General features: G+C 43.3%; 1 protein-coding gene across 3 annotated transcripts; it reads left to right on the forward strand.

The window, feature by feature from the left end:
* Positions 1 to 1,014: 1,014 nt before the first annotated feature.
* pheta2 (PH domain containing endocytic trafficking adaptor 2) lies at positions 1,015 to 5,559 on the forward strand. Of its 3 annotated transcripts, none has more exons than XM_076996078.1 (4): positions 1,015 to 1,472; positions 1,800 to 1,918; positions 3,037 to 3,340; positions 3,703 to 5,559. In XM_076996078.1, exons 2-4 carry the CDS (start codon positions 1,838 to 1,840, stop codon positions 4,137 to 4,139), a joined length of 822 nt encoding a protein of 273 aa, XP_076852193.1. In that variant the 5' UTR covers positions 1,015 to 1,472; positions 1,800 to 1,837; the 3' UTR covers positions 4,140 to 5,559. The 3 variants fall into 3 exon arrangements, with proteins under 3 accessions (XP_076852193.1, XP_076852187.1, XP_076852180.1); XM_076996072.1 differs by having other exon boundaries at positions 1,016 to 1,472; positions 1,827 to 1,918; XM_076996065.1 differs by lacking the exons at positions 1,015 to 1,472; positions 1,800 to 1,918 and adding an exon at positions 1,973 to 2,956.
* The last annotated feature ends 8,605 nt before the right edge of the window (positions 5,560 to 14,164 follow it).

The raw sequence follows: 14,164 nt of genomic DNA on the forward strand, positions 1-14,164 counted from the left end.
TATTCTCTGAACAATTTAATACTACAGTACACAAGAAAACGATTCTATGTACTGCATAATTACAAGCCATTTTAAACAGAAAGTAAAATTATTTCAAAGTAGGCTATTTTAATGTAAAAAAAGTATCAGCTTTGATTGAGATTGAAATGTTGACATGTTCAATACAGACCTGTTTGGGTCTATTTGAAATATAGTTTATCCTGGTAGGACATTAGACACTGAGAACTAAAAAACATCACAATGTAATTAAACACAAAACACATGTCTAGTATTAGATTGCAATTCTTAATCCTGATTGACTTTTATTTCTCAATATTAAAGTTTTTACTCTATAATATTGGTGTATTATATTATGTATTAATATTGTAATTTTTATAAATTAATATTAATAAGAGATCCTTACTTACAGGACAAATGAGAGACGCCGTTTTAGGCCTCGTTATGAGGTATACACACTTGCGAGTGGCTTAGAAGCACCTCCCCGTGGCGCGCTTACCTTATACGTAGGTTTTAATTGGTCTATTAGTTGGTTTGCGGCCACCGGGTTCAGCAGTTTCTGGACCACTTCTGGCAGAAGGTTCTGAAAGTGAAAGACCATTCCTACTGCTGTGGTAGTGGCATGGAGGTCGTTGTTGAGCTTCAATCAAACATGAAGAAGAAGGCGTATAAGAAAAGGGTAGAATAGAATAGAATAGAATAGAATAGAATAGAATAGAATAGAATAGAATAGGAACTTTGTGGTCAGGAATGGCTGGGGAACGTTTAGTCTAACACAGTTTGCATAGAAGTAGATCAGATACAGATCTATAACTAAGACTCAAAATCCACACGGATTTTCTATTTACTGCAGTAATCTGACACAAAACAATATCAATAAAAATAACGTTCACAACTTTTAGAGACATTATTCAGCGCCATTATTATCTACACGTATTTATTTAAACATGTGAAAAATCAAAGTAGCCTACATAAGTATTAAATTAAAAAGGTCTTCGAAATCAAGAAAATCGAATATATATAGGAACAGCATACAACGAATTTGAAAACAGTGGGATTACACGGATTCGTTTTATTTCATGATGATGCTTCTTCTGCGGACAGTGAATCGTATCCGTTAAAAATGGGTCTATTTGTGAAGAAGGAACTGAGAAATTCATGATCCGCTCCTCGCTGTGTTCAGTTCTGCGTAGGTCCAACCTCCTGGTCGGCAAGGTTAGACAGTCTGCCGGCTTTTGTTACCAGGAAGTCGCTCGTGTTATTTATATTTCAACACAGGTTTGCGAGAACGGAGTGAGGGCGGACGCTGGTAATACGAACCCATAAAATATCATCCCGTTCAGCGGCGCAGCGCAGGTGTTTAGTGACCTGTGCGAGTCCTACTTTACACGCTACTGATACCGGAAACGTATCATGCGTCGTGATGGATTTTGATGGATTAAGAATGCATCACAAGACATAGGATTTTGACGCAAGTAAGTTAACATGTTTATTCGTTGTTGAAAGGGCTGTCACCCACATTTTCTCCCCCCCTCTCTCAAATACACACACACACACACACACACACACACACACACACACACACACACACACACACACACACACACACACACACACACTATATCGATCAAAAGTAGCCTAATAAGTCATCGATGCAGGCTGTAGCTTATATCTGAATGTGCGTGAGAAGTGACCAGCCAGGACATCTTCCCCGGGGCACTCGGCTTACTGAGTACCTGAACATGTAATTTCATGGAGCGTTTGTGTGCAGTAAACTGAAAGGCAGATTGGTAAAGAAGTAGATTATCTGTCTTTTTGTACACTTCCAGGAGGCGTTGTAATGAAGATCCATGAGAAAATCTTAACCAACTACCTTTCGTGTACTTCACCTGTGGATAAAGAGGGATATCTTTATAAAAAGGTAGGCAGCCAGGAATGATTATCACACACCGTGTTCATTGTATATTCAATCTACGTGTTATGTAGAGTTATTGTTAGAAGGTCGAGTAAAGGTAGCTAATAAATCTAATAAACAAGAATGTGATGATGTCGAGAGCGACCTAGCTCGGAACTGCGGAGTATCAGTCAGAGACTGTCATCTGGCCTATTTCTGCAGTAGCATCACGAATCTAAGTTTATAATTGAGGTCTAAATCTTCCTCATTAAAACATCCTAATAATATTCTGTAAAGCTCTGTACTTCTCTCTGTATCTCCAGGCTGTCTTTCTTGCACAGTCATTCTTGTTATGTTTTGTTGGTTTTTTTTATATTGTTACTGTCATTTTCTATTTTCTCTTTTCCTCGCGGTCTCCACTCACATCTGACCGGTGCCGACAATGATTTGTCGACCACAATTATTTTCATGACGAAACTTAAATATTAAAACCGTACGTGCAAGTCAGTCACATGCACATTCATCCTGTACCGTCCGACAGAAGGAAAGATTCTTGCGTTTCTCGCCCACTGAGGCACGGCAAAAGGGGTTTGAACCAAACGAACACGGAGGTGTACAATGACACATAGCCTACTATAGTAAAAATAAGATCTCAACACAGGAGTTTTAGCAGATGCCCGCAGAATTTAAAATGTTGCCGAATTGGCATGAACGGACGAGTTCAACGTATGATAATTATAGCAGTGTGTTGTTGTCTGAACCTGAATCCGTGTTGAAAAAAAAACATTTAAAAAATCAACAACTACTAGGGATCTATATTAAAAATCAAATTAATTTTAACATAGAGTTCTCTTTTATTAATTATCTGTCACTTTCCCAGCTGGTTCACTTCAGCAGTTACAAGAAAAAGCGCACATGATTCAAACGGTGGAAATCCCTTTACTGCACACGTCAGATGCTTGTAATAGAATATTCATCGGTAATATCGTTTGTCGTTATTATTCTGGAGACAGGAGTCGTTTAATCCTTCAAACTTACATGATCGCCCTGTCAGCACAAACACAGGTAGGCTATACCTAAGTGTATATGTACACGGCTCGCGATTTCCATGCATAATCTACCTAATTTCCCGCTGTGTCCCGCAGAGAGAGCGCAACACGTCTTACCTGCGCCGCTGGTTTGTGCTCAAGGGAAACCTGCTGTTCTACCAGGAGCGTCCCGCGGACCGCAGCCTGCTGGGCGTCATTGTGCTGGAGGGCTGTGTTGTGCAGCCGGGCGATTCGGACGGCCAGTTCTCGTTCTCGCTGGTGTTCAAGGGACCTGGCCTGCGTACCTACCACCTGGCCGCGGACAACCACCTGAGCAAGGAGAGCTGGATATGCACATTGCTGTCTGCCAGTCACATACACCTGTCATTGCTCGTCAAAGACCTGGCCAGACTTTACGAAGGTGAGTGACACGCTTTCAGCAATGCTTACATGTCTTGGCTTAAAATGACCACAATCCTAACTATAGTTACTCAAAGTGCTGCGTTGATTTGGTTTCTAAGAGATTCTAACTGCTAAATGCCATGAAATCATGTAGAATAGATGACACAACGTGTTAACCAGCATTCCTTTGGTGCACAGTAGTGTTTTTCTAAATTTCACTCAGCTAATCTTGGTGATCAGCATGAGTCTATTTATGTGTATGTGGGAGGTTTGGAACGTGTTTCAATGGCATGTTTTTAATTTGACATTCATGGTTACTTAAAGAGGGTAATGATCTGGTCATCTCCCCCACCCCACCCCCTTCCTACCCATGTCAAACAGAAACCAAACAGGAGAAAGTCCTCAGCAAGTCTTCCCTGGCCACTGCTGTGAGCGGATTACGTGTTAAAGCCCCCAGTATCACCATGGCTTCCTTCACTGCAGGACCCCCCTATTTCATACAGAGACCCATCCCATTACCCAGAGAAAAGAGGAGCTACAGTGCAAGCTCCGCCCTCCAGGCACCACCCATGCCAATCAAAACTGCTAACAAGAGATCTCCCAAACTCTGGCCAAAGAGGAACGCCCACGTCACACCTCTAAATGGCCCTGCCCCACCTTTTGGGGAGTGGCCATTAGTTAACTTCGACCCATTGGAGGAATTCAGTAAATTGCATGAGTATTATGGAAATGAAATAAAGCAACTGAGAGCTGACTGGCTGAGAAGAAAACTGGAGGGGGAGGGACACGTTGAAGAGGACCTTATTGATCTGGGCTAAGCTATCAGTTCAAACTGAAAATTATGTCTCACTTAGCCAGTGACTTTTATTACCTTCACTTATTTTCCTTCATTTGTATCATTTCTATAATTGACCAACTGGTACGCTTTCTTTAACACAAAAATCTGTGTGTGATGACAGTAGCTACAGTCATGCAGATGAAGTGGTCCCATGAGGGAGCAGAATCAGTGGGGGTTCTCATACTGCTCCCCAGCTGCTAGTGGACAGACTCAAAGTGTCAGCTCACAAACAACCTTTGTTATTCTCTCTTCCTCTTCTGTACATTTTAACATATTTCACTTCTTTATTTCTGTTATCAGAATCACACGGAACTAAAACCACCAACTGTAAACTCCTGGACTGTGAGAAACACGTGCCCATCCTCCATCCTCAACATGAAACACTGTGGGGTTTTTTCTGTGTGTGTGTGTGTGTGAGTATGTGAAATCCATTCAATTTGTAATATACACTGGGTTGCCAGTCTCCCTCCAATTTGTGCATTTGTCACATGACTGACGAAAGGACCAGAATTTGGCATGAGCAGCATGAGTCGATGCATCCAGACTGTCTGGTATCACCAGTACAGGTGTGTGGTGTCAGTGTAATGGTGTGGGATACCTCCTCATGCATATCAGTGTCCCCATTAGCCACTGAGGAATGTCTGAACAGTGCAGTACATGCAGATGTCATAGCGCGAGTACGTCTGGGGCTCCACTTCCTCACTCATCACCACTAACAGGATCCAGGAACATGACTGTAAGTGTTGGACAGGCTGCGCAGGGCTGTTAAGCAGCAGGAATTACAGTTTGCAGCATACAGTACATTCGGAAAGTATTCACAGTGTTTCACTTTTTTCACATTTTGTTGTTATTTCAAAGTGTATTAAATTAATCTCTTTCCTCAAAATTCTACACAAAATATCCCATTATGATAATGTGAAAAAGGTTTTCTTGAGTGTTCTGGAAATTTATTAAAAATAAAAAACTAAGAAATCACATTTACGTATTCATAGCCTTTGCCATGAAGCTCAAAATCGAGCTCAGGTGCATCCTGTTTCCACTGATCATCCTTGAGATGTTTCTATAGCTTAAATGGAGTCCACCTGTGGTCAATCCAGTTGATTGGACATAATTTGGTAAGGCACACACCTGTCTATATAAGGTCCCACAGTTGACTGCATGTCAGAGTGCAAACATCAAGCATGAAGTCAAAGGAATTGTCTGTAGACTTCCGAGACAAAATTGTCTCGAGGGACAAATCTGGGGAAGGATACAAAAAAATTCTGCTGCTTTGAAGGTCCACAGTAGCCTCCATCATTCGTAAATGAAAGAAGTTTGGAACCACCAGGACTCTTCCTAGAGTTGGCCGGCCGTCTAAATTGAGCGATTGGGGGAGAAGGGCCTTGGTCAGGGAGGTAATCAAGAACCTGATGGTCACTCTGTCAGAGCTCAAGCGTTCCTCCGTGGAGAGAGGAGAACCTTGCAGAAGGACAACCATCTCTGCAGCAATCCACCAATCAGTCTTGTATGGCAGAGGGGCCAGGCGAAAGCCACTCCTTAGTAAAAGGCACAAGGTAGCCAATCTAGAATTTGCCAAAAGGCACCTGAAGGACTCTCAGACCATGAGAAACAAAATTCTCTGGTCTGATGAGACAAAGATTGAACTCTTTGGTGTGAATGCCAGGCGTCATGTTTGGAGGAAACCAGGCACTGCTCATCAAGAGGCAAATACCATCCATACAGTTAAGCATGGTGGTGGCAGCATCATGCTATGGGGATGTTTTTCAGCAGCAGGAACTGGCAGACTAGTTACAATAGAGGGAAAGATGAATGCAGCAATGTACAGAGACATCCTGGATGAAAACCTGCTCCAGAGCGCTCTTGACCTCAGACTGGGGCGACAGTTCATTTTTCAGCAGGACAACGACCCAAAGTACACAGCCAAGATCTCAAAGGAGTGGCTTCAAGACTATTCTGTGAATGTCCTGGAATGGCCCAGCCAGATCCCAGATTTGAATCCAATTGAACATCTCTGGAGAGATCTGAAAATGGCTGTGCACAGACGTCTCCCATCCAACCTGATGGAGCTTCAGAGATACTGCAAAGAAGAATGGGCGAAACTGCCTAAAGATAGGTGTGCCAAGCTTGTGGCATCATATTCAAAAAGACTTGTGGCTGTAGTTGCTGCCAAAGGTGGTTCTACAAAATATTAAGCAAAGGCTGTGAATACTTATATAAATATGATTTCTTAATGTTTTTTAATTTTAATAAATTTTCAAAACTCTCAAGAAAACATTTTTCACACGGTCATAATTGGGTATTTTGTGTAGAATTTTGAGGAAAGAGATTAATGTAATACAATTTAGAATAAGGTTGTAACGTAACAAAATGTGAAAAGTGAAGCGCTGTGAATACTTTCCGTATGCACTGTATGCAGAACAGGGTCCACAGTTCTAGCACAGTGTAGGCTGTGGAATGCATGTGAATTCATGCTGGTCTGAAACCCAAAGCAGGCGAAACACAGGCACTACTGTTCCCAATAAATATCTCACGTCTCTCTCACTAAGAGACAGCAGTTCACTACTAATAAACTGTCTGATAAACACCTCACAATTCATCTGCACACTTAATAAACATTTTAGTTTGAAGAGCTTATGACAGATGTCGGCTCATACGACTCCTTTATTGTTCCTTTATGACGACTTAATGATTCCTTTACAATGCGATGTAAATTAAAACTTGATTTGCAATCATGAATATGTATATATAAGAAACCTGTTTGTTTGGTTCTTTATTACTGTTGAACTTTGTCTGGAACCGATGAAGGTCATTAAATGTACATTTCAGATTTCCCTGGTTTGTTTACTAAATGGCTAGTCCCCAGTGTGCTATTATCAAGTGGACAGAGGAAGCGATTTTTCTCTCAGGTTGGAGGTAAGAGTGGTCAGCTCACAACTCCCTTTTACCAACACTGAAGAACAAGAGACCTGTACATGTAGCATACTCCAGTATACTCCAACGTACTCCAGTATGGTCAAGCATAATCCAGTATACTCTAGCACACTCTATCATGCTCTAATATACTCCAGTATAAACCAGCATTCATTGGCAGCTAAAATACGTCAGAGGAGTTCTGAACTGATCAAAAGATTCTTTCCTTTTAGAAGAAACCTCCTTTAGAATTTCAATAGATTTCTAAAAAATTTTTGTCAAACTACTGTATATTGTAGAAAATATACAATATATATAGTGTGTTTAAAAGGTGAAGTTTTAGAGGTTACTGTATTTTCCTCATGTTTGTCTGTTATTGCAATGCTGTAAAAGAATGTAATAAGAATACGGAATTAAATATTTAGCGTCTGGTGAAGTGCCACCAAAGTGTCGAAAGGTTTTCAAGGCTCTGTGATTTAACCATGTGTTGACAGACTAAGGCCACTAGAGGGTGCTACAGCTTTGATGTGAATACAACCGAATTTCTTGGACTTCTTTGTGTAAGCAATGTGCAAGGCATTCTGATAAACTGAACAGTTGTAGAATGAAACGGAAATTGGATTTAGAATTAATTTAAATTCGTAAACAAAAATTAAGTGTATAAGTTTTATGTGTAGGTTTTTCAATGGAGGTAAATGAGATTTGTAGCTGTGTAAACAATTGTAAAGCGCCTTGGGTATCTTGAAAGGCGCTATATAAATTGAAACATTCATTCATTCATTCATAAATTACCTATGGAGGGGCCCTAACTATGGTAAGATGAGAGATGGTACTTCTGAGGCAAAATATACAGTTTACTACTAAAAAGATATGATGATTTAAATTTTAAATGCTTGTGGGTGTTTGTGTGTGGAGTTTGTGTGTATAGTCAGTTTGGATGTGGGAGGAATCAGTTTGTATAATGTAGTGTGTACAATGAATGCAGCTGCCCCCTGAGCGACAGCACCTATGGCGTCTCCTGTCTCCAAGACAACAATGATGCACTGAATGAAGCCACAACCTAATATAATATACGTTTCATAAACACAAACACAGCAGCCCGAGAGTCGAGTCCCAGGTCAAACCAGTGAGGTCTACGCGGCAACATAGACTGGAGATTTGACAAAAGCAACAATATCACAGAGTATCTGCAAGGCACTGTGGGAATGATCTGATTAGCCCTAATCATTCCCAGGGTGCAACAGGGAGGAGAGTCCTAAGCCTTGAAGCTTAGTGTACATACCAGTCATCTCCGAACTGATAAATGGACAGTCTGGCTATCTGACACAGTGGGTCGCATTACACTCACCATCTGCCATACATATAGACTCACCAGACACGTCAGTTTGTGTGTAAACGTCTGCAAAGACAGATAAGCAAAAGAAAGCCACACTGAAGAGGTCAAGTCAGGTCGGCCCATGTAAAGATACTGAAAAATTACATTCCAGAGAAAGTGCAGAAGTCTTAATACTTATCCAAAGTATACACACAGGATTAAATAGTAGGGTTTAAAAAGGAATTATTATCGATCTGTCATTGCTAATCGATCTGTAACATTAGTGCTGAAGGACGGCCCTACGTGGAATGTATATCACCTGGTCAATATCTGCGGACTGCTGGCTTTTCAACAGATTTTAAATAAATAAGAATGTTTGGTTGTGATGATGTAGACCTACACATCACCAATAGACATATAATTATGATTATGATTTATGATTATGCTTACCTGTGACCAGTCTGCATCCATTGGACTAAAAGAGTAAGAGTTCAAAATTCAGGCTTTAACTTACCTGGGCAGGTGTAACCTCTGTAGAAGAGGAGGGACGAACATAAACTGGACAAAAGTGATTATATATGCATGTGCACCTGTTAAGTGGAAATTATGTAAAAAGGAGTAATGTCATGACATGAAAAGATGTGACCAAAGATGTTTATTCAATTGTGTATTGACAGCAATTTGAATGTTTTATATTCTTTGTCCCTGTGTTACCTGTAACATGAATGGAATATCCTTGGGGAGGGGCTTACAGAATATAATGGGGTGTAACTAGCCAGAGTGGAGAATGAGCCCGGGAGAGCAGGCTTGTAATGTATGTGAAGGTGGGATCTATGTGACTTTGCAGTCACAGATCTCTAAACTCTGACTAAGAGGATTCAACTTAATACTGTTTTATTTCTTATCATGAATGCGCGTTGTAAATATGTATATAGCTGTGGGTGTCTCAAATAAATGTGCAAAGGAAAAGCAAGTTTCTACCTCTTGAACAGATTTATTCCAGGCCACAAGGCTCTCGCCCGACACTACCCATAGAGTGTGACTCCCTCCACCTATACACCTAAGGAGTTTCTGGTCGCGCTTTATCACATTGGTCATAGTGCTTTTTACTAAACACTAAATCAGTCTGCTGGAGGCTCCCTCCTGCCCTGTTCCCTTCGCCTTGGGAAGCAATAACAGCTAAAAGCATATATGGTGATATGTGGGTGTGTGCATGTGTGTGGGGGGTGTGTTTAAATATACAAATATACACCCTCAGTGTTATTTGAGAACTCTAATACATACTTTAATACTTAAAGTATATGGAAACATTATAAAAAATATAATGGACATAAGATAAAATATGTTTCATGACTTACATTTAATTATATAATGTGTTGTTTCCCATATAATTGAATACTTAAACATTAATGTTCTAAGCTTACTCAGTATGTCAGAGATATTTTAATTATTTAAATACCTATTCCATTTTGACTCTTCTGCCAATAAAATTTTCTTGAAAGCATTATTATGTGCATTATTTATAACAGGAGTGCTTTTACTTAAATCTTATGTATATTTTTGGTTTATGGGTGATTTGTGATCTATTATTTTTTATGAGTTGACATATTTACAATTTTTTATGCTGTTGTGATCTAAACAATGTGAATTGAGCCATATAATCATAATAATCATATAATAATCTAAAAAAACTCAAATATCTAATGAATATTAGAATATAACACCAGGGCTGCTGTTGTTATTAGGTCAGTATCCCTGGACACATATCACTATAGCTACCTCAGCCAAGACCCTTCTGTACAGTACAGTGGGTTTTAGGAGTCAACAGTCAGAGGCTTAGGGATCAAAGGTTAAATACAGAGGTCAGGTGTCACAGACAGTGTGATGCAGGGGAAGATGACAGGAGAGACTGAAGCACATTTTTTGGACCTCTTGTCTGGTTTATACAAAACACATTGGATAACACAATTATACTTTGATAACCAAGCTCAGAAGAAAGGAGCAATCCTTCAGTATGAATTCCCCACAGACGTGTCACCCTTCACGAGGAGATAACTGGAGCCTCCAGCAGGCATGTGTGGTCCCCAGTCTGAAGATGCCGGCAGGATATCAAATGACCCAGAGGCAGCAGGGGAATGCAAACAAAGCAGCAGTTTCAAACAGCAGAGGAGGAGATGAGTGACATATACGCGGCCACAGAGGGGGAGAAAAGCTTGTTGTTATTTCAGTCTCCTCAGCTGTCTCTCAGAAGCGTGAATACCCCTCCACCACCAACCGCAACCCACCACTGCCAACCACTGCCAACCTCCGCCACCCTCCGCCAACCACAGCCAACCACCACCAACTGCAACCCACCACCACCAACCGCAACCAACCGCAACCCACCACCACCTACCGCCAACCACAGCCACCCACCACCAACCGCCAACCACAGCCAACCACCACCAACTGCAACCCACCACCGCCAACCGCAACCAACCGCAACCCACCACTGCCAACCTCCGCCAACCACCACTACCCTCCACCAACCACCGCCAACCACCACCACCCTGCGCCAACCACAGCCAAACACCACTACCCTCCACCAACCACCGCCAACCACCACCACCCTCCACCAACTACCGCCAACCACCACCCCCCTCCGCCAACTACCGCCAACCACCACCAACCACCGCCAACCACCACCACCCTCCGCCAACCACAGCCAACTACAGCCAACCAACACCACCCTCCGCCAATCACAGCCAACCACCACCAACTGCAACCCAACACCGCCAAACGCAACCAACCACTGTTAACAACCACCAGCAAGCCCCAACACCACTACCCTCCATCAACTGTCACCAACCAGCACCAACCACAACCAACCACCGTCAACCTCCATCAACCACCACAAACCACTGCCAACCACAACCAACCACCGTCAACCTCCATCAACCACCACCAACCACCACCACCCTCCACCGACCACCGCCAACCACCACCACCCTCCGCCAACCACCGCCAACCACCACTACCCTCCACCAACCACCGCCAACCACCACTACCCTCCACCAACCACCGCCAACCACCACCACCCTCCGCGAACTACCGCCAACCACCACTACCCTCCACCAACCATCACCACCCTCCGCCAACCACCACCAACTGCAACCCACCACCGCTAACCACCGCCAACTGCAACCCACAACCGTCAAACGCAACCAACCACTGTTAACAACCACCAGCAAGCCCCAACACCACTACCCTCCATCAACTGTCACCAATCAGCACCAACCACAACCAACCACTGTCAACCTCCATCAACCACCACAAACCACTGCCAACCACAACCAACCACCGTCAACCTCCATCAACCACCGCCAACCACCACCACCCTTCGCCAACCACCACTACCCTCCATCGACCACCGCCAACCACCACTACCCTCCACCGACCACCGCCAACCACCACCACCCTCCACCGACCACCGCCAACCACCACCACCCTCCGCCAACCACCGCCAACCACCACTACCCTCCACCAACCACCGCCAACCATCACTACCCTCCACCAACCACTGCCAACCACCACCACCCTCCGCCAACCACAGCCAACCACCGCCAAACCACCACCACCCTCCGCCAACCACCACTACCCTCCACCTACCACCGCCAACCACCACTACCCTCCATCAACCACCGCCAACCACAGCCAACCACCGCCAACCACCGCCAACCACCACCACCCTCCGCCAACTACAGCCAACCACCACCAACTGCAACCCACCACCGCCAACCACTGCCAACTGCAACCCACCACCGCCAACCGCAACCAACCACTGTTAACCACCGCCAGCAAGCCCCAACTGCAGCCAACTGTCACCAACCACAACCAACCACCGTCAACCACCACAAACCACTGCCAACCACCGTCAACCTCCACCAACCACTGCCAACCACAACCAACCACCGTCAACCTCCACCAACCACAACAAACCACCACAAACCACAACCAACTGCTACCAACCACAACCAACCACCGACAACCACAACTGACTGTGCAGACAAAACTGAATCACTGACCACCACAGACCACTGCCCTGCACTCCAGACCACAACCAACAGAACACCGGCAACTTTCAATGACCACCACAGACCACTGTCTACCACCACCACCCCAGCACCCACCCCTGAGGTATTGCTCCAGTGCCCCACAGTCTCCTTCATGGCCTGTCTGGCCGGCTGATATTCGTCTTCCCCTCCGCCGTCCTGGCAAGAGAAAAAAAAGGAGAGCACTGTGGTGGCATGCAGCTGGGAACTGGTGGCAGGTCGCGTTTCACTGGGAGACGGGGGATCTGAATATGGGCACAGTCATGGAGAGGTCTTTGGATTGCCCTGTGTCTCTATACTGGGAAAGGTATTAAAAACTATTTTTGATAGGGACTAACAGACGTGAACACTGGCACTAGAGGAGCTAACGGGGGAATACCCCAACAACTACCAGCACATAAGTGCTTTCATAAAAATGTGAAACCTTGGAATGTGTATTTAATATAAACCTTGGTTTATGTGTATTTAGCTGGTACTTAAACACTGTAAGTGATAAGTCATCTGAGTTGGACTATTAAAGGAAAGAATACTCCACACCTGTATTCATGGTTCACAAGTTTATGGATGGTCTGTGTTCTCTTACTGTCTCACTCTGAAGGACTTTCATTCTGGAAGAGCTTAGTAATATACTGTAAATAATAATAATATGAAGAACAATAATAACAACATAAATAATGTAATAATAATGCATATTGTAAGTTATTTATTGTTTACCCTACCCGTCACCTGGTTTAATTTTGCTCTTATGATCTGTGGGGTCCATAATGATACTTAAGCAAAATCCTATAAAGAAGTACTGCTGAATAAAAATGCTTCTGATTCTGAAATGAAAAAATGCATATATGAATACATGAATATACATCAATTATATAATGAATAATGAATATAATAATGACATCTTGCCTTCCCTTGATCACAGTCACACCTGCTGGGAAGCAACAAGTGTTTCTCACCAGTCCTCACACATCTGGGTCAGCGGTCAGCTGGGGACCCGGTATGGTACTTTGTGCACATCAGCAAGTGGAACCGAGTTGTGTGTGAGTGGACTCAGAACAGCATAAGAACCAAAGGACTCTGAATTACATCCAGTTGGGGAGACATTTAAAACACGTCTGTTTCAGTATTTCTGACCATTAATCAGCATACTGTTCAAGTGGGTGTAAAGATGTGTATAATGTGACAAATGCAATGTTAACCCTTCTGTGGCATGCTGCAACATTCTAGTAAGGTGCCATGAGACAGCGGTCATCAATGTCAGTTCTGAACAGTTCTGCTCTGGCCACCTTTGAGTCTGTCCTGGCCCAATACCCCTGGTTCAGGTATATCCTAGTCCAACACACCTGATTCTGGAGTATCCTGGTACAGCACACCTGGTTCAGGTATATCCTGGTCCAGCACACCTGACTCAGGTATGTCCTGCCCCAACACACCTGATCCAGCTCGTCAGCGCATGATGAATCCTTTTATGAACTGAAAGATGTGTGCTGGACAGCAAGAATGGAAATGAAGACTACAGCTACACATCACTCCCACGTAGCTGAATAAACAAATTCAGCATGCAGACCTTTCAGGGTAATTATAGATATGTGCATACATCAGATGAGGAGAATATAGAATGTGTCATTAAAAGGTAATGTGTATATCACAGCCCAAAAATACAGGTGAAGAGTTATGGTGATATGTCCCAGT

Source organism: Brachyhypopomus gauderio, chromosome 2 (assembly GCF_052324685.1).
Source record: "Brachyhypopomus gauderio isolate BG-103 chromosome 2, BGAUD_0.2, whole genome shotgun sequence".
Classification (NCBI taxonomy): Eukaryota; Metazoa; Chordata; class Actinopteri; order Gymnotiformes; family Hypopomidae; genus Brachyhypopomus; species Brachyhypopomus gauderio.